Source organism: Chaetodon trifascialis, chromosome 8 (assembly GCF_039877785.1).
Source record: "Chaetodon trifascialis isolate fChaTrf1 chromosome 8, fChaTrf1.hap1, whole genome shotgun sequence".
Classification (NCBI taxonomy): domain Eukaryota; kingdom Metazoa; phylum Chordata; class Actinopteri; order Chaetodontiformes; family Chaetodontidae; genus Chaetodon; species Chaetodon trifascialis.
The window spans coordinates 11606477-11633624 of record NC_092063.1 but is presented as its reverse complement, the minus strand read 5'-3'; the positions used below and the strand labels follow the sequence as shown (position 1 = coordinate 11633624).

The window sequence follows — 27148 nt, the reverse complement described above, 5'->3', positions numbered from 1 at the left end:
AACAAATAAAGTCTCAAATAAAGCTCTGATGGACCAGTGAGTTCATCATGACCAGGGTCAATCCAGCAAGCGGGACAAATTGTGTGGTTGTAAGATCAGATGAATGTTTTTCAATGTTTCTGCACATTTACAAATTTGTGAATCAAAATGAAACTGTTTTTCAGGAGATCATATTTAATCACTTGTGAGGGAAAAAGCCTAATTCAGCCCTTTAGGATTCTTTTAGGGCTTTCAAAACACAGTGTGCACCAAATGTTGCCAAACAGCTTTTTATAAATTGATGCATCCTCATAACCACAAGGTCTTGTGGTTCTAATCAGGTGTTGTTCAAACCCTTGTTGTTCAGCAGGTCTGCCCTGATCAGCCATGCCAACAATGTGTTTGCGTGACAGTCCCTACATATCTACTGTTCGTCAGATCGGCATCAAAAACATTGGTCAGACACAGTCACAACCTCTCATACTTTATTATTTTATTTACACATTCACATTTGTGCATAGTTATTATTAACACACGGACAGTCTTACTGTATGATTTTTCTTATTAAGCAACAAACAGATGTTTTAAACCAGTGGTTCTCAACTGGTCTGGCTTTGAGACCCACAATCACCTCTTCATGACAAGCCACGACAGGAACTGACGGCACTCCGCTGCATAAAAAATCCCCTTCAAAAATAAAAGCACAGGATTTTTTTTTTTTTAATTTATTTATTTTTTCACCTGTCAAAGGCCCGCAACCCACTGAAAATGGGACCGCGACCCACCAGTTGAGAATCATTGTTTTAAAGTACATCATTGCACAGTGATCAGTCTTCGAGTGTCAGAGGTGCAGTGACATCTGTAGTGTTTGTTGTGGAGATTAACAGCCACAGTTACCTTATTATATACTGAAATATTAGATGATTATTACTGATCCATTCATGTGTAAGCAGCATTTTAATGTTGTAACTGATCAAGTTGGAGCTAGTTCTCACTATTTTGGAGACTGTTTCAATCTATAACAATGTGTCATTTTATAAACAATCATGTGTTGGATGATATAATGGAGATGATCATTTTGAATTTGTTCACACAACACTGACTCACATTCTCAGATGGACAAATTCTTATCATCTTGGGCATAAGCAAATTAGGTAATGCAAATTACACTTTCACTTTGAATAGATTAGATTCAGGGGCGGCACGGTGCCGCAGCAGGTAGTGCACGTGCCTCACAGCAAGAAGGTCACCCTTAGGTGTGAGTGTGAACGTGAATGGTTGTCTGTCTTGTATGTTGCCCTGCGATCAACTGGCAACCAGTCCAGGGTGTACCTCTCGCCCGTTGACAGCTGGGATAGGCTCTAGCCCCCCGCAACCCTGAAAAGGGATAGTTGGGTATAGACAATGGATGGATGGATGGATGGATGGATGGATGGATGGATGGATGGATGGATGGATGGATGGATGGATGGATGGATGGATTAGATTCAACTTTATTGCCATCATCAGAGTGCAGCACAGAGACACAAAATGCTGTGCAAACATTGAACATCAGCATTATCTCCGGTTGGCCAAAATTATGTGTGTGTATATATTGTACAATAGGTGCAAGAGTATGTCTTCACTGAAGTGTCTAAACATTATACATTACGCATCAATTATTTCCTGACATTAATGTTTCAGATTCTGTCTCAGAATCTGTAGAATTAATAAATGCTTAAAGTGACTGTTGAAATGTTTTGTCAAAAATCTGCATACAGTAAACTGTCTAACTGTGGCTGGAGTTTCTGCACAAAGACCATTATTATTATCGTTATATCTTGTGTTAACTGAGAAATGGGATGTCAACTGCAACAAATAAAGTCTCAAATAAAGCTCTGATGGACCAGTGAGTTCATCATGACCAGGGTCAATCCAGCAAGCGGGACGAATTGTGTGGTTGTAAGATCAGATGAATGTTTTTCAATGTTTCTGCACATTTACAAATTTGTGAATCAAAATGAAACTGTTTTTCAGGAGATCATATTTAATCACTTGTGAGGGAAAAAGCCTAATTCAGCCCTTTAGGATTCTTTTAGGGCTTTCAAAACACAGTGTGCACCAAATGTTGCCAAACAGCTTTTCATAAATTGATGCATCCTCATAACCACAAGGTCTTGTGGTTCTAATCAGGTGTTGTTCAAACCCTTGTTGTTCAGCAGGTCTGCCCTGATCAGCCATGCCAACAATGTGTTTGTGTGACAGTCCCTACATATCTACTGTTCGTCAGATCAGCATCAAAAACATTGGTCAGACACAGTCACAACCTCTCATACTTTATTATTTTATTTACACATTCACATTTGTGCATAGTTATTATCGTTATGGCTAGGTTTTCTTTGTAGATTTTTACCTTTTTACATATTTTCTCCCACTTTCTACGAGTGTTGAGCAAGTAGTACTGCAGCAAAGCACTTTTGTTTTAACACATTCAATGAGGAAATACTCGTTCAGTGATCACTTCGGACAGGTGGAAGTGGTTTTTACTGGTAATCTGATGTGTCATAAATAGACAGGGTGTGTGTCTGCTTTTTTGGCTTTTGTTCTACCAGCTGTTTAATGAACGCCTTGGCATGTTTTCCAGCATGTTTTCGAATAGTGTGGTGGCGTCCACACAAGTTTCATTTTCCCAAAAATTTCTGAGGCTTTAACACAGCAGAGCTTTCTGATGCTGTCTGAAATAAAACTGCAAGGATCTGTAAATGCCGCCACCACCATACAGACGTGTACGTGCAACCAATAGAAGCATATGCCAGTGAGATCATATACCAATCCTTGGGCTGATGCCGACAGGTTCACTTCTCTTCTCACGTCTCTCTCTCTCTCTCTCTCTCTCTCTCTCTCTCTCTCTCTTTGATGATTTGGGTAAATTAAACAGTTTAAGTTTCACTTTCACTCTGAAGGCCGACACGTCATTAATGGGTGTGGTGATGACATAAAAGTCAGGTGTTGTTCAAGCTGGCCAGCTTTCTTATGTAGCAGGTCTGGCCTGATCAGCGCTATAAACAATGTGTGTGTCTGCTTTTTTGGCTTTTGTTCTACCAGCTGTTTAATGAACGCCTTGGCATGTTTTCCAGCATGTTTTCGAATAGTGTGGTGGCGTCCACACAAGTTTCATTTTCCCCAAAATTTCTGAGGCTTTAACACAGCAGAACTTTCTGATGCTTCATGACAAGCCACGACAGGAACTGACGGCACTCCGCTGCATAAAAAATCCCCTTCAAAAATAAAAGCACAGGATTTTATTTTTTTTTTAATTTATTTATTTTTTCACCTGTCAAAGGCCCGCAACCCACTGAAAATGGGACCGCGACCCACCAGTTGAGAATCATTGTTTTAAAGTACATCATTGCACAGTGATCAGTCTTCGAGTGTCAGAGGTGCAGTGACATCTGTAGTGTTTGTTGTGGAGATTAACAGCCACAGTTGAAACCCTGAAAAGGGATAGTTGGGTATAGACAATGGATGGATGGATGGATGGATGGATGGATGGATGGATGGATGGATGGATGGATGGATGGATGGATGGATGGATTAGATTCAACTTTATTGCCATCATCAGAGTGCAGCACAGAGACACAAAATGCTGTGCAAACATTGAACGTCAGCATTATCTCCGGTTGGCCAAAATTATGTGTGTGTATATATTGTACAATAGGTGCAAGAGTATGTCTTCACTGAAGTGTCTAAACATTATACATTACGCATCAATTATTTCCTGACATTAATGTTTCAGATTCTGTCTCAGAATCTGTAGAATTAATAAATGCTTAAAGTGACTGTTGAAATGTTTTGTCAAAAATCTGCATACAGTAAACTGTCTAACTGTGGCTGGAGTTTCTGCACAAAGACCATTATTATTATCGTTATATCTTGTGTTAACTGAGAAATGGGATGTCAACTGCAACAAATAAAGTCTCAAATAAAGCTCTGATGGACCAGTGAGTTCATCATGACCAGGGTCAATCCAGCAAGCGGGACGAATTGTGTGGTTGTAAGATCAGATGAATGTTTTTCAATGTTTCTGCACATTTACAAATTTGTGAATCAAAATGAAACTGTTTTTCAGGAGATCATATTTAATCACTTGTGAGGGAAAAAGCCTAATTCAGCCCTTTAGGATTCTTTTAGGGCTTTCAAAACACAGTGTGCACCAAATGTTGCCAAACAGCTTTTTATAAATTGATGCATCCTCATAACCACAAGGTCTTGTGGTTCTAATCAGGTGTTGTTCAAACCCTTGTTGTTCAGCAGGTCTGCCCTGATCAGCCATGCCAACAATGTGTTTGTGTGACAGTCCCTACATATCTACTGTTCGTCAGATCAGCATCAAAAACATTGGTCAGACACAGTCACAACCTCTCATACTTTATTATTTTATTTACACATTCACATTTGTGCATAGTTATTATCGTTATGGCTAGGTTTTCTTTGTAGATTTTTACCTTTTTACATATTTTCTCCCACTTTCTACGAGTGTTGAGCAAGTAGTACTGCAGCAAAGCACTTTTGTTTTAACACATTCAATGAGGAAATACTCGTTCAGTGATCACTTCGGACAGGTGGAAGTGGTTTTTACTGGTAATCTGATGTGTCATAAATAGACAGGGTGTGTGTCTGCTTTTTTGGCTTTTGTTCTACCAGCTGTTTAATGAACGCCTTGGCATGTTTTCCAGCATGTTTTCGAATAGTGTGGTGGCGTCCACACAAGTTTCATTTTCCCAAAAATTTCTGAGGCTTTAACACAGCAGAGCTTTCTGATGCTGTCTGAAATAAAACTGCAAGGATCTGTAAATGCCGCCACCACCATACAGACGTGTACGTGCAACCAATAGAAGCATATGCCAGTGAGATCATATACCAATCCTTGGGCTGATGCCGACAGGTTCACTTCTCTTCTCACGTCTCTCTCTCTCTCTCTTTGATGATTTGGGTAAATTACATCTAAAAGTCAGCATCACTAACTGAAGGGTGTGGCTTTGTGTGGCTCTTTAATTAAACAGTTTAAGTTTCACTTTCACTCTGAAGGCCGACACGTCATTAATGGGTGTGGTGATGACATAAAAGGCAGGTGTTGTTCAAGCTGGCCAGCTTTCTTATGTAGCAGATCTGGCCTGATCAGCGCTATAAACAATGTGATATAACATTATTTGTGCGACTATCCCTATATATCTACTGCCTGTCAGATCAGCATCAAAAACGTCAGTCAGTTCAGACTCACAGGAAGCCTTAAAGGAAAGGACTGTGGAGAAAAAACAAGAGGACGAGCATGGAGTAAGTGTCTTTCCTTGTTCCATCGGATTGCAGTGTGTAAAAAATATAGCAATTCCCGGTAGGAGGAATTGAGTAAAAAGCAGTTTTTTTCTGAAGTGGTGGCAGTAGAAATTTGGTGCAATAATAACCTGACTGGATTTCTTTGAGGTTTCACACCTCCCCACTATGCTCTTTAATATTTTTTTCATTTTCTATAGGAATAATGACAACAAGCAACAATGGAAGGTAATATTTCATGTGCCTAACCACACATGCCACTACATTTTCAGATCTGGAGAGATATAGTTAGACAGACTAAATAGAGGAAAGATTATCAGCTTGTAGAATAAACAGCAAAGCAGCATGTAAGATACCACATCAGTAAATGAACCTGTATGACAAAGCCATGAATGTGTATGTTTACTGTCCATTGTTGAGTCCACTGTCATTCTACAGCAAATGATGAGACATGTGAAGCTGGAAAAAATCAAGATGATTGCCGTATGAACAAACTGATTATTCAGGAGAACTGGGAGTGTTTTTTACTGGTACTTTTTAGGGTCATAAATAGACTTGGTGTGTCAATATTTGTCTGTTTTGTTGCCTAATGATCCCATCTGCATGTTTTTGTTCTTTGTAGTTTTGACCTCATTATTTGTGCTCATTGGCCTAAGAGCATTTTCATATTCTTATTCTCGAGATCATTTGCAGAGTCTTCAGGAGAACAGGAGATTTATTGATACCCTTTTTGTTAATAACTGGACCGAGTTTTTGTTCATTGTCTACATCTACCAGGTGTTCAATGATCCCATCCACGGGCACGTGACGTTACACCCTCTGCTCATCAAAATCATTGACACGCCTCAGTTCCAAAGACTACGATACATCAAGCAGCTTGGAGGGGGGTACTTTGTTTACCCTGGAGCATCCCACAACCGCTTTGAACACTCCATTGGGTATGTGTGTTTTTGTATGTTTCCAGATAGGCACAGTTTTGCGTCTTGAGGTAATCACAATCCAAATTAATCATTGTCAAGTTTGCTGCTTAGCACCTAATAAAAGCAATAAGCCCAAAGTGAACACATAGCATACTTTGTCACAGGTGTAATAAGCTTTGTAGGATTCTCATGTGCAGTAATGTGCAATTTGTGTGTGTGTGTGTGTGTGTGTGTGTGTGTGTGTGTGTGTGTGTGTGTGTGTGTGTGTGTGTGTGTGTGTGTGTGTGTGTGGCGTTGAAGTGTGGGGTACTTAGCAGGACAGCTTCTACAAGCTATGAGAACAAATCAACCGGAACTTGACATCAAGGAGAGAGACATCCTCTGTGCGCAGATTGCCGGTCTTTGCCATGACCTGGGTACGTTTTAAGTGGTAATTGCTTGGTGTGATTGAAAGAGTGAAAATTAAACTGAAACAATACACAAATTGTCAAATATAAGCCAGTGTTAGTCTAATAAACAGGGTTATGGCCGGCAACAATTAAAGGCAGGTCCCTAATGAAGACAGAAAATAAAAGCAGGGTATGGCATGATTCACATGAATGTAAAGTGTAGGTTTCTGTTCTTAACAAAACTACTACTGCCAATTAAAAGTCAATAGTTCCATCTGATCTTTCAGATTAAATGTCTGATATGAGGGTGATTATGTCCATTGAACTACTGGGAGGCCTTTAATGTGAAATAGGTGTGAAAGTGTTGAATTTCATAGAGAGCAGCTTAACAGTGAAACAAAAAATGGTAAGTGGAATGCCAGGGCTATGCTCAGAAAGAACTACTTCTTATGATGTGTTGTGTGACTATGTCAGAGGCAAATGTGTTCATAGCTGTTCCAAATGACCTCATTTGAAGGCAGGGCTCCCGTGGCTCATTTGCTGCGTGTTGTCCTCTCTCTCTGCCCTCTTTCCTGTTATGTCTTCAGCTGTTTCTGTCACAATGAAGGCAAAAAGTCCAAAAAATAATCTTAAAAAAAAAAAAAAAAAAAATCAGCCTTCAGAGAGAGAGGGGCAAGAAACAAAAAAAAATCATCTGAATATATGTGTTAAGTGTGTGGAACACACTCAGACCCGTAGGAGGCAACTCACAGTGATGGACTGAGAGAGAACACAGGAGAACAGGCAGGTTGCGAGAGCAAAAAAACGCTCTAGGCTGGTCGCGAACAAAATATGATTTAACAAAAAGTGTCCAAAAACTAGTAACTGAGGGACAGAGCAAAAAAAAACAAAAAAAACAAAAAACGCTCTAGCAGGTCACAAACAAACTCCTCTCACAGGCTGAGGGTTTACTGACAGGTGGAAGCTCCTGAAAAAATAAAAGAGTCCAAGTCAGGACAGACACAAAACACAGGAGAGCAGAAAACAGGTAGAGGAACAAACAGGTGTACCACTGAGACAAGCAGACAATCCTACGAATACTGGTGGACTGAGCCGGGGTTAAATACAACTGTTGATTAGGTCGTAGGTGAGGTGATGTCTTGCAGGTGCGAGAGGAGGCAGGGCTGGAGGAGCTGGGCGAGCAGGTGCAGACAGGAGAAGACAGACAAGACAACATGGGGGCAAGGAAACACAGGGAAAATACAAGGGGAAAGGAGGAAACCAAGCACTGCCTAACAATATGAGAATGGCGCACATTTCCAGTCTTTCCCAAAATGTACCTCATCCTGAGTTGAGCAAACCAACAAATGAAACATGGAGGAAATGCTGAAGTTACATTAACAGCAAACTATAATAATAATAGGAAATGTTTACAGATAACAGAATGGTTTATTTTATAAAAATGTGATCATTGGGTTAATTGTTTATTTCTCCATATCAGGACATGGGCCCTTTTCCCACCTGTTTGACAGAATGTTTCTCACCGAAGCAGGTAAAGAAATAAAGGTAAGAGAACCGAAGACGTGGAAGGTAAAGAAAAAAATTATTTCTATTGTTCATGACGTATAACATAATAACCAACCACAAAAATGAAGCACAGCAAGGAACTGCATTCAGGAAGCAAATCAGGTGGACCCAAATCGTAACAATTAGCAAAGCTGAAGGAGAATAGTTGTATCAGGTACATGCAAGGCCATCAGAAATCAGTACAAATTCTGATAAGCTCTTTCTACTTGTGCAGTGAGTCACTGTATTTTCACTCTGAATTCTCAAACTAAGATTCTGAGTCTGTTTCTGCTGCAGCATGAGAGCCTTTCTCTGAAGATGTTTGACCACATGGTGAAATGTAACAATCTGGAGGCAGAGATGATGAAACATGGTCTGAAGCCATCTGAGGACCTGGACTTCATCAAGGCCATGATTGACAGACCTAAAGCAGCACAAGGACAGGTTGAACCAGTCAGTCCTGCTCATGTGAATTGTGTGAAATCAGTCAGTATAATCATTGCCACAGCAACCATTGTCTTTTGCCACTGTTGTCTGTCATCTCCATAGTGGCCATATAAAAATTGGTCAAAGGACAAGTCCTTCCTCATGGACATCGTGTCCAACAAAAGAAATGGTGTTGATGTGGACAAGTGGGACTACCTTGCCAGGTGGGACTACTTGAACAGCTGCTGTAGAACAATTGACAGTTGAACAATTTTTTGACATCAAATGATGAACTACTATGCATTATTTCCCCAGAACAATTCCAATATTCCAATATTCTCCTGATTTTTTTTAACAATATGCTGCATTTTCCTCTGTGCCTCTGTTCCTCTGATTAGTTTATTATAAACTCATCACCACATATTTCTTGCCTCTTCTCAGGGACTGCTACTACCTCGGCATCCAGAACAACAACTGGGACTATCGCCGCCTCATAAACTTTACCAGGGTGTGTAAGGTGGACGGGCAGATGCAGATCTGCTTTAGAGACAAGGTGCTGCCAATGTTACTTTTGCTTTTTGATCAGATTTTGAATAGTGATCCATTTATCTGGTTAGTTGTGACTGAACTATAGATAATACTCTTTACAGGTGGTGGACAATCTGTATGACATGCTCCACGCGAGGTACTGTCTCCACAGAAGAGCTTGCCAACACAGAGTGACCACTAGTATTCAGTTGATGTGAGTATCCACTCGTCCCATACTGGTACTCTACCACATTTGGCTTCATCTGCTGTCTGATGTATCGTATGTCATCTCTCTCTCAAAGGAAACTCTCTTGTATGCTCCAAGGCAAGGAAAATTTATTTGTATAGCACAATTCATACACTAGGCAATTCAAAGTGCTTTACAGAAGCATAAAAATGCATTAAAATCATACATTTCAAAGAACGAAAGAGAGAGAGAGAGAGAGAGAGAGAGAGAGAGAGAGAGAGAGATTAGAAGAGAATAGCAAAATAAAAATAAAATACAATTAAAGGAAAATTAAAAACAGAAGCCAGTAAAAGACAATAATTTAGCATTTAGAATGATTGAAATCATTGAGCAAATATATTTACTTTAAGTAAAAGCTGTAGCAAATAATAAAGCAAAATGTTCTGAAAAGGGATGTTTTGGGTATGGTTTTCCAGGATCAGAGATGCCTTTTTAAAAGCAGACAAGCACATCCAGATTGAAGGCTCAGGCGGGAAGAAGTTCACTCTCTCCACAGCCATAGACGACATGGAGGCCTACACCAAGCTGACAGGTCTGTAGATATCACTGTGTGTAGCTCCTGTTTTAAGAGCATTAAGACACAGGGACGAGTGAGCAGGATACACTTCTGTCAGACGTTCTAGACAAATTTTACAGGTGGGCCCAAGGAGGGGCCAGTGGTTAACCAGAGGGGCACATTAAAAAAAATGGCAACAAATGATATTTAAAGATTATAAACTTTCTTTTACTTTAAAATCAAATAAACATTTATTTTGTTCAAGAGTGAGTGCAAGGGAGGTAGAGCAATAAAAAATGAAAAATACAGTACAGGGTACAAATACAGGGTGTTAATTCAATGTGAACAAAACTCCAGGGTACAACAATGTGCCATTTCCTATGTATGGAAGCTCCACTACTGTGGACAGTACTTGAATATTCCACACTTGAATATTTGAATTGGCACAGTGCTGGCACAATGCTTTCATTCTAATTGAATTTTAATTAGAATGAAAAAAAAAAAACCATAGGGACATGCATTACATTTTGTTGCCTAACCATCCCTCCCTGCTCAACACGGGCAGACAGCCTACTGTTGATTACTTAACTCAAATGTATTTGCTACCGCAATGTAGCAGCCAAGATGGATGAAGTCACATGGTTATCATCACAACATTGTGTAGACCTAGCAAGGATACTGACATTTGGATATTCGCATCGCTTCGATGAATTTGCTTAGATATGATTCATTTTCTGAACATATCGAGACTTGATTTCATTTTCAGTGAGGAACAACAGTTACGCGGTTATGTGCAAGAACAACAAGTCACTTATGAGATGAAATCGTTTTGCTGACCTTCAACTCTTGCAGCAGGAGAAATCATAGCTCCTCTCTCCAGGAGTAGTTGCTGAGCTCTCATTCACCGAGCACCACACCTGGCAGGCTACAGTGTTTGGGTGCGCCACTCTAATTTACCCGTGTAGAACGTTGCGTCGCATTAGTTCACGAGCCTCCCTAGGCCTCCATGTAGAACCGCCACTGGCTGTCAGTGTTATTATCATTCATACATTAATTTATTTTTATTTGTTTACATGAAGTGATATAAATCCATGATTATTATTCAACAATAATTCCAGATTTACTCACACACTCCAGCACTTCAGTTACAAGGTTCATCCATCTTTTTTTATGCACAAATTAAATTTGTGCTTAACAAAAAAAAAAAAAAAAACCTCAGTGGAAATGCAGAAGATTTGAACAAATCTTGCAAAAACATTGTTATGCTTGGTTAAAATGGAGCCACATTGCTCTTGTTCTGCAGATCGTGTGTTTGAGGAAATTCTCCACTCTTCCTCTGCTGAGCTGAAGGACGCCAGGGAGATTCTGAACAGGATCCTCCAACGAAAGCTGTACAAGTGTCTGGCTGAAATGCAGATTGAGGAAACCTCAAAGGTGTGCACTATTGTCTTTGTGTGTCTGTATTGCATTACACTTGTGTTTGAACAATGAACCTGTGCTGCGTGTCGGCTACACTGACATTTAAAATGAGGGATCACAGAGAAATTTACAGGTGACAGAAAACTCTTCTGACACAAAGCCCCCTGACAAAAACTGTGCTGGCTTATGTCATTATTTTGCTCAAGTTCAATTTTCCCCATGGAGACTAAAACAGTTATACAGTTATACATTCTGCAAAACGTTTTGGAAAAGCTCCATTATGAGGTGAGAAAAATGTGTTTTCATGTGGACAGACAGCCAAAACTGACAAATATGCATTTTCAAATTAACTGTGTATCGTGGATGCACCCTCACTGTATTTTTTCAGGATAGAATAAAACTTAAATCTCTTGTTCCTCCCTGTTCTTACCTTTTCTCCTCCCTCCCACAGGAGGAGATTCGTACATGGAAAGGGGAATTGACTCAAGACCTTCCTCAGGGGCTGACATCAGAAGACTTTGAACTTCGTGTGAGTTTTTAGTCTAATTACTTTCCTCTGTTGTGGCATAATTTACTTGCAAATATAAAAACAGACTGTCTCTCACCTGTCTTTTAGGACTGTCAAATGGACTACAGGATGAAAGAGGGGGACCTCATCAATAATACGTATTTCTACACAAAGGAAGCCCCTGACTGGGCATCAAGGCTCTCCAAAGACCAGGTCAGAACTCAAGCAATGACAAAAAAAATCATCTTGGTCCTTCTTTGCATGAGCTGTTTGTTCCTTGTATTTTGTTATACGGCAACTTCTGTCATGTCATTATTCTCAAATTTATGCTGCTGTCATTCTTGTCAGGTGCCCAGACTTCTCCCAGTATGCTTCTCTGTGCACCTGATCAGGTTTTACTATAAGAAGGCTGATGACAGCAGTCTCGAGTGTGTTGTCGAGCGCTTCAAAATGTGGTGCGCAGAGCTTCAGGTACATTTAAATTCAGGCTGTTAAATATACAACACTGTTTGGGGCCCTCAGGTTGGAGGTTTTATTAAATAACTGTGATGTTCCAAGTAATATGATGGGAACATAAGCTAACATATGAAATATAAGTTACACATATTACAAATGCCTATTAAAGTGCCTGTCAGTTTCCTAAAACCCACAGTAGTGTCACCAGTGCAGTCTATAAGCCGACAGTAATGTCAGTAATGCATCTCTTTTTCTGCACTGCTCTTGTTTATACTGATGCACATGTCTGTGCTGTCTGTGTTCATTTGCAGGCTGAAAGGGGAGAAACAAATTGGCAAAGGTTTTGGAATCAACACGTAGGAAACTTGAGATGAAAAGTGAAGAAAGAAAGTGAGCACTCACTGATACTCACTGGTTCATTCTGATTAAAAATTCTTCAAATGTTTGATAAGGTTATCATGTTAATGAGCACAGTGTAGTACTTGCCACCATTTTTCACCCCCCCCCCCCCCCCAAAAAAAAAAAAAAAAATCTTGTAATAAATGAGCATAAATGAGGATGTGTACTCATTGTGTATTCAGGCCATGTACTCAGGTTTTTTAGAGGCCTGTTCAGTACCATACACATATGTTTGTTTTAGTTTGAGCATTTTAAAGTAATTTTTAGACTTCTTTCTCCATCTGCAGCTGGAGGTTTCTCATTTTAAAGCGAACCACCATTTAAAACCACGTTGGTACCTAAATCAAGCCACTGTGTAATTCTGTTGTGCATAATCAATCAGGGCTACTGAAAATGTCTGTGTGTGAAACTGAATATGTGATCAGCATGTTTCAGGGTGTGGTTTTATTCAGCTGTCAGTCACAGTCGTGCTTCTTGTATTCTCTGTGTCTTCCTTACGATCAGGGCATTCAGTGAAGCACTGTCAACATGTGTAATGGAGTCTGTCATTTAAAGAAAACATTTAATTTGTGCTTTAGGGATTTCAGGTACTTAGAGATGTGTTGTTTTGATGTTAATCACGTGAATTAATGTGGAAATCTGTGTCTTGGGAAGAGCTTTGGGTTTCATTTATCAATATGAAATAAGAATTTAATCATTTGTGATACTCTTGCTCTTTAGCTCAAATCGGCCTTTTCGATGTAACCATCCATATGAATGTAGTTAGGACAAACTTTAGGTGTCACTGTGTGAAAATGCATTATATTGTTAATCTGTAATGGGGTTATAAAGGGAAACCTACCAGACATTATTGGAACCTTTCAACTTTATGTCTATGTAGATGGGTTGATAACAGATTGTGTCTGCTCTGTTTGAAATAAAACCCTTTTTCTCTTCTTCAACATGTCAAATGCTGACACTGAGAAAATTTTTGAAAATGACATCCTCATTAAGAATTTGATGCCAGCAACACATTTAAGAAAATTTGGGACAGGGGCAACAAAAGATTGGAAAGTACTGAAACACTAAAAGAAAATTGGCAACAGGTTTGTCACATGATTGGATCTGTATCATAACTACATCTCTGACGTTTGTAACAAACCAAACCGTGTGAAAAATCGGGTAAAAATTAGAGGAGTTGTGATGATTATAGTAGCTGGGCATACACTTACCTCCATAGAAATTAATGCACTGGGGACGCATAGGAGACCCATCCAAGATGGCGGCCGCGCTGAACGTCAGCTCCAATAGGAAGCGGCAGTCAATGAGGCGTCTACGTATGGTCCCATTTACCGATGGTTGATGCGGCCTACGGAGGAGCCTCCGCGTTCTCCGTGGGCCGCGTAGGAAGGGTCCTCCGAAGGATGCAGCCCCTGAATTGGGACACAGCCACAGACGCACGACCGGGGTCCTGCGTGGATCCCCTCACGACAATTTTGCTGGCCTTAGTATTTCCTGTGTTTTAGTTTGTTTATTATTGTTAGATTTAGTGTTCATGTGTGTGTGACAAACATGTATATTGGACATTTGTGAAAATACGGAACAAATCGCGTCCCGTATTAGTTCAATACAGGACGCAACATTTAATTGTCAATTAAAGGACGATTCCGTATTTTATGGGACGGGTGGCAACCCTACATATAATTGACCTTGAACAGCCAATTATGTGGAGAGATTGCTGCCCCATACAAAATAAAACAAATATAGAACAGAAATATGTCAGCTAAGACGCGACATTAATGATCCGTTAATGTCAAGAAGCACCCAACAAGCCATAGCTTCGATGAGCCATAGACGAACGCAGTTCGATTCGCCTGATCTAATAAGCAATTGATGAAGCACTGAAAAAACACTTTAAAAACCTTCTCATGGTCAATTCTTTAAGCCGAATTACTCAGCAGAGCATACTGATTACTTACCCAGATCGAAAACACGCGGACCGACGCAGATTTTGGAGAAAAAGCGAGATAACTTTAAATTTGTGGATTTTTGACTGGGGTTCGGCGAGCCCCGCAGCGTCCCGTTAGAGTCCTCACTTCGGGACGAAAGCGACTGCCACACTGTCAAAAACAGTTATATTTCTCCGTAGATTTTACAAAAACATCATAAACTATCACTGAGTTTTAGGCATGTTATTCAAATGTGTACTTTTTCCATAATGAATCTTACCTGGCCACAGTTTCATGCAAACGATGTCCTCGTGCGCCTGAGGTGAACGGCAGAGTCCCGTGATCTTGCTGGGCAGGTGGAGGTCTGCTATCCTGCACGTTCACATACAACCACATTGACTGTCCGTGTACATGTGTGAAAGAAGATTCACCGACCGGTATCGAGGAACACTTTTAGGTCAAATTTCAGGTTTCTGTGTGAGCTCAGAGCGGGACACAATGGAACTACACTGTTAAAAGGGATTTGGGCTTTTAGTCAGAAGGACTATTGCTGTCAAGCTGAGAGAACTCTGCCCATTACAACAAAGTAAGAAGAGTTCAAACAACTTCAACTTGAAAAAAGCGCGGAAACTCATTAAAAACCCATGATAATCCATTCAGTTAAATTCAGAAAAAGGTGGGCATTTCAACCAACACGCATGCGCCCGCAATGTGACGTCACGCGCAGTGTTGAACTTTAAATCCGAGCCGACCGCCATCTTTTTACCTCGGAGCCAGCCGTCCAGTAAGTACATTTAAAATTATTTGAGCTTAGTTAGTTCATCTGTTGGTAATGTGCATTGGTCGTCTAATGTCTCTCCATCTCAAATGATCCGTCAAGATATTAAACCTGCGATGAATATTTCATGTTCATTCTTTTTCGGAAATACTTTAGCATGTAGCGCTAGCTAGCTAGCGCCGCCAGAGTGAAACAGCAAGTTAATGTAGGGTTGAGCCTCATATTCGACTGTAACAAGTATTCGGCACCGACAATGTCCTCTTATAGGAGTGAAACAGTGCGAGACTTGTCTTTATTATAACGGAAAAATGTGTCAACTGTGGGAATATTATACCTGGATCAACCCGCTAATATACGTGACGTTGCGACTTGTACAAGAGGCTTTGCTCGCACTCAAAGAACCTGGCACAGGATTGACAAGGCAGCGAAACAACAGAGCAACTTATGTTCTATGAGGAAGAGGAGTGGAAAAACACTGACCACTGCCGTAGTGTATGGATATTTTTTATGTAGAGTTAGATGCTGTATAAACACGTAGTTATAGGTGATTGTTTTCAGGGGGGGTGAACGGCCACGCAGCCCATCGGCTGCGTGTGGGTTTTTTGGCCAGTGGGAAAGGAGCCCTATGCCGTGTGAAAGCGGGTCGACCGAGTTTAAATTTGAAAAAAAAAACGTGTCAGCCCGGTAACTATGAGCCGCTTCCCCAATGAAATAAGCGGGTCGATGCGGGTTTTTTAATGCTAGTCGACCCGCTAGAGATCGGCATGTAGCTCCTTTCCTATTGACCAAAAAAAACCCGGGTCTGATCTCCATCTGGCAGCTGCCACCATAGACATAATATACGTAGACGCCTCATTGACTGACGCTTCCTATTCGCTCCGTGCACAATATGGCGACCGTTGACCTTCGATCTAATGAGGCGTCTACGTATATTATGTCTATGGCTGCCACCGCTGTGCGTTGCCATGGATACAAAATGTAACGGTACACACATCACTCATGAGAAGCTCTTATTTTCTCGCTGTCTTGTCAGTGCTGTGCGATGTGGCTTCTGTTTTTACAATGTAATCACTTACCATTCAGATGAGTGACATGGGCAAGTGTGTCCACTTTATAATAAAGTCGTGTTTATTTCATGTTAGGATACATTAAACTCTGGAAGCTTTAAATTGTGAACTGTGCAATTTTTCAGAGATTTGTGGCGATGCACAGTATTTTGCACATCTAAAAATACACATACACAATAAGGAAACTGAACTTAGTGTGTTTTGTGCTGATAATGGTTGTATATCTTTCTTTCTTTCTTTCTTTCTTTCTTTCTTTCTTTCTTTCTTTCTTTCTTTCTTTTTTCTGTACAGGGTTACTTCACTTCAGTGTAGGCTGTGCTGTTTGGGGCAACTGCCCCTCAATGAGGTGGTCCTGCAAGTGTTTCTCCTCGCTGAACCAACGCACACTAATTGCCCATTATATGTCCACCTTGTTTTCATTTTCTTACTTATTTCTATTGCTCTGTTTGGAGGAACACTAATCCATGTGATGTTATGGAGAAATTGTCAAGAGAGTGGACATTTGAGTAATGTTTGAATGTTTTCATTTTCAACATTTTGAGCAAGTTTCTCAGATACATTTTTTTGTTTGTTTTTATGAATCTTTGCAATTTACTGCAGCAACTCTGAACATTCACTCAGAAAGGATGGGTGCTCTTCTTTTTATGTATTATATTATTATTATAATTTATGTGTGGGACAGTGTAATTTCAGTTTGTGAGCAAAAGTGTGTTAGAGGGTTTAAGGGCTATTTTTTTAATATGTCCCAAGGAAGGTCTTTTTTGATGTCTTGACATCCATTGACACTTATTTTGAAGCAAGGCTGCTTGAAGTTGGACTTGTTGGGGGTTAAATAAAGGTCCTTATTGAATTGTCTGTTCAGCTATTTTTTCTTGTGTTAATATTTAGTTTGTCTAATTCTCATGGAGCTTCTTTGTAGATATTATTTTGCTTAAAATTTTGAAATCTAGCAATTTCTGTAAACTCAAGTAACTTGGCAATAAAGCATGAGAAAAAATAATAATGTTGCCCTAACTTGATAAAATAAGTTCAACCAACATCTTTTTTAGTTCTCTTAAGTAATGTTTTCCAGTCCACATTACTTGATACAGAAAGTTGAGTCAACAAATCGCAAGTTGTATCAATTATGTATTCCATGTTGAGCCAACTTGATCCACAGTTGTAGGAACTTGATAAAATAAATTCAACCAACATCTCTTAAAGTTATCTCAAATGATTTTGAAGGTCAACTTACTTGATACAGGAAGTTGAGTCAACAGACTATGTTGCATGAACTCATGTTTTGAAGTGTATAAAACTTGACACTACAAGTTGACTCAAATTAACTCAGTCAAAGCAACAAGATGACTTGACATAGTTAAGTCGGGTCACCTAATTTTTTTTTTTTTTTTTTTTACAGTGCATGCTTCCCGTGAAATTATTTTCTCCGCATTTATCCCATCCTCGGTCTGTCGATCCTCCGCGGCAGACCAGGAGCGGTAGGCTGCCAGCTGCCAGCCGACGCCGGCGCCCGGGAACCAGTTCTCCTTCGGTGCTTCGATTCTCCTTCCTTTGGTGATCTTCTTGCATGTTTTTAGTGGGAGTTATTTAAGGAGGAAACCTTAGGTTCGTGCAAACTCCACACAGAAAGGCCCCCTTTTTTCCTCGAGCAGCAGGCACCGAAGGCGTGGTGGAGGACACGCCACCAGCGCCCACAGCGGGATTCCGGGGACCTTCTAACTGTGACGCGACAAGTGTGACCACTTGTGCAACCGTGCTACCCTACAAATAAGTGTCTGACATTATTATGGAAAGAATCCATACAGAGATACTTTTTTGTTGATGAGTAAGATCTGTTTTGCTTATGCAGAAACAGCTGTTGTAGCGCTGTCGCCAAAGCCACCAGACTCCATCCAAAAAAACAGCAATTTTAGCATTTTTTTAAAAAACTTCTTCAAATGCATCAAAAACAAAATAAAACTCGACAAAAACCTTCTTGGATCACCTTTTTAATGTTTCGGCAACAATTACTAACTCTGGATTGCTTGAAATAAACTTTCAATTCACGGAATGGTTGAGAGGAGCGAGAGAGCTGGTGACGTCAGAGAAGCGGCGGGGGAAACAGCACATTGAGTCGTAATGTTTAATATTTTGTGTGTTTACCTTTTGTCATGCTTCACTCATGTTTAGAACAATCCTGCAGAAAATGGGATTGACAAAAAATGATTGACAGGTGCTGATGTTTTGTTTTTTTTAATTTTTTTTTCCTGTTTGATTACGTTCTGTGTTAGATTTAAATTGTTAATTAAAAATATTGTGTTCTAAATTAAAATCTTATAACCTCGTTACATTATCTATTCCATTTCTTATTTACAGTATAAGTAAACTTTTGAACTACTTTTCAGTGACAACACAATTATTTTATTTTTTCCGTGATATTTAGAGATATAGGGCTGCACGGTGGGTGGTGGTGGCAGGTAGTGCGCGTGCCTCACAGCAAGAAGGTCGCAGGTTTGATTCCCGGGTCGGGCCTTTCTGTATGAAGTTTGCATGTTCTTCCCGTGCATGCGTGGGTTCTCTCCGGGCACTCCGGCTTCTTCCCACAGACCAAAAACATGCTCATTAGGTTAATTGGTGACTCTAAAATTGCCCCTAGGTGTGAGTGTGAGTGTGAATGGTGTGTGTATGTGCCCTGCGATCGGCTGGCGACCGGCCCAGGGTGTACCCCGCCTCTTGCCCGTTGACAGCCGAGATAGGCTCTGGTCCCCCAGTGACCCCGAAAGGGATAAGCGGCATAGAAAATGGATGGATGGATTTACAGATATTACAAAGATACAATATGAATATTTCTATTTACAAGTGGGCATTCTTAAAATGTACAACTATTTACAAAAGTTCAGCAGAAATGACTATTTACAGAGACTTGCAGATTTACAGAGAACATGTTTACAGTTGAGGCTGAGCAGGAGTCCCTGGTGGTGCTGCAAGATTATTGAAGCAAACAGTTTCCTGTTCCGATAACAGTGACCATGGACCGCTTGGAGGCTTGATCCTCACATGGCAGCCATCGATTGCTCCAGCAGCTTCTCGAAAAGCTCTGTGTCTTTTTTTTTTTTGGGGGGGGGGGGGGGGGGGGGGTAATATAATGCTGTTTAAGGGGAGTATCAAAAGTACAAGTTAATGTCGTGTTATGACACAAAGGGGCCACTAGGTGGCGGTAGTAGAACGTTGAGTGGCCGGGAGCGTCTCTTTCTCGGTGAAGCGGAAGCTCCTCATTCATACGAGAGCTGCCATGGTGAAAACAGCAACTTCTGCTCCTCGTTTCGTCTGTTATATACAGGTTGGTCCAACGTTAGTCGTAAAATAAGGTTCGTAGCCTTAGCGTGTGTAGATTGTGGAAACAGTCTCAGTTGTTTATCTGCGCTAGCATCGGTGGGCTAATGGCTGCTGCCCAGCGTAGTGCTAAATGTGTACTCCCGTTGTATGAGATATCCCGCGCACAGGTTATTCTTCTCTTCTGTGTGTTTAAATTGTTTTGTATATTGCATTTCCGGTGTTTCAGAATGTACTGTGTTGAGTTGAACTGTCGTTTACTACTGTGTGTATTAGCTCTCAGGAAGTTAAATGGGTGCCTCATTGGTTGAGATGTTGTGGACAATGTGAAGTGAATGACAGAGTAATGTCAGTAATGGAAAAGGGTTTGTATTCCTGGTTAAACATGGTTTAATACTGTATGCTATATGTGTACTTGAAGCACTTTGGTGAAACGTATTTTGAGTATTTGAAAGCATAATAGAAAGATGGAAATATTGTGTTCAGTTTGAATAAATTCATACGAGAGCTGCCATGGTGAAAACAGCAACTTCTGCTCCTCATTTCGTCTGTTATATACAGTAATCTGCCTGCTGGCCCCATCACCTGGGACCTGCAACACTTGCCACCACAACTGGAGGATGTCCCACTCGCCAGCCAGAAGAGACAGACCAAGGTCTCTATTGTGGCACCCCATCCGTGTCGCCTTTCCTGGTGGAGAAGCTCCAGCAGCACCGCCAGGGACTCTCTGCTCAGCCTAAAATCTCGTCTGGTGTCATGATCGTTGAAAAATAATAGCAGAACAGGAACACTGATGTTTATGCAGCAGTACATCACCCTTGCCTGGATGGAGAAAGGAGGGTAAGAACAGGAGGATTAAACAAGAGCAACTGAATTTTAGTTGATACAACAACTCTAGTGAATGTTAAAGCTTAGACCAATAATGCTTCATTTCTCCATTTATTACACTTTGGCTCCTCAATATGGTTCTGATCTTTAATAACACAACATTTTAATAGGCTATTGAATTAAGTCAGGGTTATTTACAGGGTTCGTACACATTTAACTATTCAATTCAAGGACTTTTCAGATCTTGAAAACATAGCATTAAAATTACAGCATACAGAAGTATCAAGTCTCATGGTTAAATGACATATATGTCAGTCCATAGTTTATATGGCAAGCGTTTGTCACTAAACGGTATCGTTTATTAACGGGTAATGTATGAACATTAATATGGGTTAAAATAGCCGGTTAATGTTACCTCCCGACGGCGCTCTCCCAGCCGGAGATAAACGAGCCGCCGGTGTCGCAAAACCTCTGATCCCATTGTCCAGGACCCCGGTCGTGTGTCTGTGCCTCGCGGCCTGCGTGTGTTCAGTCAATGAGGTTTTGTTTTTTTTTTGTTTTTTTTAACTTTATTTAACAAGAGCAATGACAAACTCAGATGTATACATAAGTACACCAAATTGAGAGAACAATCACACCTCCTATAAAATTGAGATTGCATAGAGGGAAAGGAAATAAATAAATAAATAAAAAATGAATGAGGGAAAAATAAATAAATGAATGAATGAAAAATGAGTACTTAAATAAATGATGAATAAGGAAGGAAAATCATATTGACAAGTACAAGGGGTTCAGGATAAATTGACAGTTGTAATCAGAGTATCAGAGTATACAATTTGACTGCAAGGGGAGTATTGATGTGTTTTAGACACTGTTGAAATAAGGAGATTTCATTTTTAAGAGCAGTCCATGAAGGGGGGGATTTAGCGTAGCGACACTTGTGAATATAGTATTTTGTAAGAATGATCAAATTATTCACTAAAAATTCATTTTTTTAATTCTTAAGAATTACACCAACTTGAATGTTTTGAAAAGACCAGAAATCTATGTTGATGGAGCTGGACGATATTAAATCATGGAGAGACTTCCATATATCTTGAATGAGCTCACATCCAAAAAACAGGTGCTCTATTGTTTCTACATTCATTTTGCAAATATAACAGTTATCTACAACTAATTTAAATCTTTTGTTAATGAATTCATTCGAGGGATAAATGTTGTTGATGGTCTTAAAATGTATTTCTTTACATTTGGGGGAATTTTAGATATTTTGTACAAATAGCTGATATTTTTGATTTATCATAATCTTTGAGAGTAAGTGTGCTTTTGGCTATACTTGGATAGAAAGTATTAACTAAGTACTGCCTTAAAAATGTATTATTACATTTGTCATTAACAAGGTCCATATCCTCTATTTTAATTTTGTGTAGATTGGGAGTTGGTATGTTTAACATGTTCTTTATTGAATGAAGGAGGACTTTTGGGATATTTTGTGTGACTTTCTTGTAGATCTCAATGGAGCAATTAATGTTATATTTTGCATTAAAATCATCCAATACAAGTATTTCTCCAGTCCCATCCATTAGATGTGTAATTGACCAAATTTGTTTTACCATCCAGTCTTCCATGAACATAGACCTCCTCCTGCTCGGTATTGCTCTGTTGTTCCACAGTGGGACATTATGAGGGCTGAAGTTATGTTTGAACATCATTTTCCAGTAAAACCTGCTGGTCGTCAGTCAGTGAGGCGTCTACGTATATTATGTCTATGGTGGCAGCTTCCAGCTGGAGATCAGACCCGGGTTTTTTTGGTCAATAGGAAAGGAGCTACATGCCGATCTCTAGCGGGTCGACTAGCATTAAAAAACCCGCATCGACCCCGCTTATTTCATTGGGGAAGCGGCTCATAGTTACCGGGCTGACACGTGTTTTTTTTTTTTGTTTTTTTTTTTTAATTTAAACTCGGTCGACCTGCTTTCAAGCGGCATAGGGCTCCTTTCCCACTGGCCAAAAAAACCCACACACAGCCGATGGGCTGCGTGGCCGTTCACCCCCACTGCTACGCGTTGCCATGGATACAGAGTGTAACGGCACACCTGAAAACAATCACCTATCACTACGTGTTTATACAGCATCTAACTCTACATAAAAAATATCCATACACTACAGCAGTGGTCAGTGTTTTTCCACTCCTCTTCCTGGTGGAACATAAGTTGCTCTGTTATTTCGCTGCCTTGTCAATCCTGTGCCAGGTTGTTTGAGTGCGAGCAAAGCCTCTTGTACAAGTCGCAACGTCACGTATATTAGCGGGTTGATCCAGGTATAATATTCCCACAGTTGACACATTTTTCCGTAATAATAAAGACAAGTCTCGCACTGTTTCACTCCTATAAGAGTACACTGCTGAAATGCCCACCTTGACGTATTTTCTGAAGTTAACTGAATGGATTGTCATGGGGTTTTAATGAGTTTCCGCGCTTTTTTCAAGTTGAAGTTGTTTGAACTCTTCTTACTTTGTTGTAATGGGCAGAGTTCTCTCAGCTTGACAGCAATAGTCCTTCTGACTAAAAGCCCAAATCCCTTTTAACAGTGTAGTTCCACTGTGTCCCGCTCTGAGCTCACGCAGAAACCTGAAATTTGACCTAAAAGTGTTCCTCGATACCGGTCGATGAATCTTCTTTCACACATGTACACGGACAGTCAATGTGGTTGTATGTGAACGTGCAGGATAGCAGACCTCCACCTGCCCAGCAAGATCACGGGACTCTGCCGTTCACCTCAAGCGCACGAGGACATCGTTTGCATGAAACTGTGGCCAGGTAAGATTCATTATGGAAAAAGTACACATTTGAATAACATGCTTAAAACTCAGTGATAGTTTATGATGTTTTTGTAAAATCTACGGAGAAATATAACTGTTTTTGACAGTGTGGCAGTCGCTTTCGTCCCGAAGTGAGGACTCTAACGGGACGCTGCGGGGCTCGCCGAACCCCAGTCAAAAATCCACAAATTTAAAGTTATCTCGCTTTTTCTCCAAAATCTGCGTCGGTCCACGCATTTTGATCTGGGAAAGTAATCAGTATGCTCTGCTGAGTAATTCGGCTTAAAGAATTGACCATGAGAAGGTTTTTAAAGTGTTTTTTCAGTGCTTCATCAATTGCTTATTAGATCAGGCGAATCGAACTGCGTTCGTCTATGGCTCATCGAAGCTATGGCTTGTTGGGTGCTTCCTGACATTAACGGATCATTAATGTCGCGTCTTAGCTGACATGTTTCTGTTCTATATTTGTTTTATTTTGTATGGGGCAGCAATCTCTCCACATAATTGGCTGTTCAAGGTCAATTATATGTAGGGTTGCCACCCGTCCCGTAAAATACGGAATCGTCCTTTAATTGACAATTAAATGTTGGGACGCGATTTGTTCCGTATTTTCACAAATGTCCAATACGCACACACACACTCTTGTATTTGACTCTTCAGTGTGTCACGTACTATCACAGCTGTTTGTTTCTGCAGCCCATCTCCAGAAGCTGATGTCGGATAAGAAGTGCGCAGCAGAGAAGAAGGCTGAGATGGAGGAAGTCATCACTCAGGTCGGTGTGAGCAAAATAAGATTAAAATGCTTCTTTTTGAGTCACGATGAGCAAAAGCTGTTTTGGAGTTTTAAATAATTCACTGCTTTCATTTTCCCTCTGATACAACCTTCAGTTGGACAACTACACCCAGCAGCAGCAGGAGCTGACTGATCTCTTCGGGAAATACAAGGTCAAGTTGCCCGCCACAGGAAATGACCTCACACCTCCCATCTCCTTCAGCCTGATGTTTCAGACGTCCATCGGACCCGGGCGGAATATGCCAGGGTAACATGAAGCCTAACGCCGTGGAGAATCTTTCACTTGATGTTTTCATAATGAGTATCAGCGTGGACTGAGTGGTTTAATCTAAATTTGCAGCTATCTGAGGCCTGAAACAGCTCAGGGAATCTTCCTCAACTTCAAGCGTCTGTTGGAGTTTAACCAGGGAAAACTGCCCTTTGCTGCTGCTCAGATCGTTTCCCAGACTAAAAATGTTTGTAGAGCTTTCTGTGTAATCTATGTCAAAATGTTTATATTTTTGAGGAATACAGTGTTCAGTGATCATTACATAAATTCTTTTATTAGTGTGGTTTAACTGTTTGGATGACATCTGATCTATCTCATTAACTAGGCTAATTGATTGTGCAATAACTAAATTGTGTGCATATGGCACTTTGTTATATATTTTCCTCATTGTAAGTTAAATAGGAATGCATGTAATTGCGGCTTTATGTAGCCTAATTAACAGCACTTTATGCAACAATGTTGCACAATAAAGAATGTGTTCACTGGTAATGAAGCATTTCAAGCTTTAAGTATGACTAATTGCTTTCTTGATCACCCCTTTACCACAAACAGTGGCACAAAATAAAACGTGGTGGTCATGGTCCCGAGGAGCTGTGGTGGACGTCCCTTATTTTCATTTCTGAAAGGTGGCAACCTTACCGGGCGCCGGCGTCGGTGTCGGCTGGCAGCCCACCGCTCCAGGTCTGCCGCAGAGGATCAACAGACCGAGGATGGGATAAATGTGGAGAAAATAATTTCATGGGAAGCATGGCGGGCAAATGTTAAGATGACATTTGTGCATTTGCACACAGGTAAGCACACAGATTATCACTTCCTGATAAGAACCAAATGAAACTTTGAAACATAAACTGTCTAAATGTGTCCCGGTTTGTTTGTTGCTGCTGATATCAGTCGCTGAAGGGAAGTAAAACAAACAGTAGAAGTAAAAAAAAGTAAAAAGAGCCGGACAAGCAAGCAGTATCTACAGGGCCAACAGAAACAGAAACACAACTGAGAGTCCACAGGCGTGCTCGCAGCTCTGTGAGGTGCTATTTTAGGCTTTGAGCTAAATGCTAACATTAGCATGATAACATGCTTACTATGACAATGTTAACATCCTGATGTTCAGCATGTGTAATGTTTACCATGTTCTCCATCTTCGTTTGGCATACTAGCATTGCTAACATTTGCTTAATGGCTAATTCACATCATATGGCCTGGGTGGTAAAGACGAAAGAATGCCATGCCACTAGCCTCTGAACTGTGAGCGGAACAATTAGATTTGACTGATTAGAAATTGCTGATATTTTACCGTACATGCACACATCCTAAAAATAGAGTATAGACATTTTTAATCACCTTGTCTCTGTAGTGTGTACCTAGCCAACACCCTCTTATGTTCACAGACTGCGAACAGAAAACAAGGGGCTGTAAAATGGCTCCATGAAATCCTGTGCATCCACACAGCCTGTGAAAAGCATGCAGCATGTCTAAACTCCAAACACTCAGGAGAAGATAAGCAACTGTATCCTGAGGAAATCGCCTCTCCCTTAAAGCTTTACCGTAATGAGGCATCAGCGCTTGGTCTGCAGCCAAAAAATGAGATGAACCTGTGAGATTAAGGAGATTTTTAAGTGCTAATAAAGCCCCTGTAAAGACGCATAACCTCAAAATACTGAAGTACTTAAGAATTTCATATCTATCAAATGACATCGCCACCCAGTTCTTCTATTTTGTAACTTCTTCAGCTTTAATTCCTTTGAATTCAGGCGAATAACAGGAAAACCTGACTAAAAGTATAGAAAATATTTGAGAACAGTGCACAGCCACCCATAAATCTACAGTTACCATTCCTCTTTTCATATCTCCACGCCTCATCCGACTTCCCCACACAGGTAAGCACTCCGCTGGAACATACTGTATTGATGTGTGCGGTACTCGAGTCAATAACAACACAAACTGGTGTGACTAGAAATGAGGAGGCTGGCAAAATGGCGCTGCAGTGACAACCAGGTGGTGGTTTGGTTTTGATGAATTAATAAATTAATTCATCAAACGTAAGATTTCAGCCTCGAAACAACCTGGCATCCTGAAAAGAGCTATCTAACAATAAAAATAAATAACAGCAATAATTTAATGAGGCTGAGACTCGAAAAGGCCGTAAAACATTGGTAGCTGCATTGTTGTTGATAACTGAAGTATATTACACATTATACAGTTTATATTCTAACATGAGTGTACAGCCCTTCTAACAAATTTTTGAGGCTGTACTTGGGCACAGTAGCACTAGCTAAATACTAACGTTTGCATGTTAACATGTTCACAGTGGCAATGCTAATGTGCTAATGTTTAGCAAGTGTGATGTTAATAGTATGCATAATGGTCAACATGTTAGTGTGCCAACACTTGCTACTTAGCACTTAACATAAATCAAAGCTGATGGGGTTATTTTTCTGAGATATGTGTACATGCACCAAGTTTTTGACCAAATGATGGCACTACAGGTGCTGGTCATAAAATTAGAATATCATGAAAGTTGATTTTTTTCAGTAATTCCATTCAAAAAGTGAAACTTGTATAATGTATACATTCATTTCACACAGACCGACATATTTCAAGTATTGACTTCTTTTAATATTGATGATTATACCTGACAACTAATGAAAACCCCCAATTGAGTATCTCAGAAAATTAGAATATTGTGGAAAGGTCAATATTGAAGATATCTGGTGCCACACTCTAATCAGCTAAT

General features: G+C 40.3%; 1 protein-coding gene across 1 annotated transcript; it reads left to right on the top strand.

Annotated features, from left to right (window-relative positions):
- The first annotated feature begins 6153 nt into the window (after positions 1–6153).
- On the top strand, positions 6154–24751 carry LOC139335373 (deoxynucleoside triphosphate triphosphohydrolase SAMHD1-like). The gene is made up of 16 exons (XM_070968939.1): positions 6154–6227; positions 6510–6625; positions 8079–8167; positions 8441–8587; positions 8693–8793; positions 9011–9122; positions 9220–9311; positions 9761–9876; positions 11144–11274; positions 11711–11788; positions 11876–11980; positions 12116–12238; positions 24037–24129; positions 24245–24396; positions 24490–24604; positions 24743–24751. The coding sequence occupies exons 2-16, from the start codon at positions 6544–6546 to the stop codon at positions 24749–24751; spliced, it is 1545 nt and encodes a 514-aa protein (XP_070825040.1). The 5' UTR covers positions 6154–6227; positions 6510–6543.
- Positions 24752–27148: the final 2397 nt, after the last annotated feature.

Coding starts and splice junctions, on each gene's coding strand:
- LOC139335373 (XM_070968939.1), top strand. CDS start 6,544: ATGAGAACAAATCAACCGGAACTTGACATCAAGGAGAGAGACATCCTC. Junction 6,626..8,078: donor CGGTCTTTGCCATGACCTGG/GTACGTTTTAAG, acceptor TCTCCATATCAG/GACATGGGCCCTTTTCCCAC. Junction 11,981..12,115: donor CAAGGCTCTCCAAAGACCAG/GTCAGAACTCAA, acceptor CATTCTTGTCAG/GTGCCCAGACTTCTCCCAGT.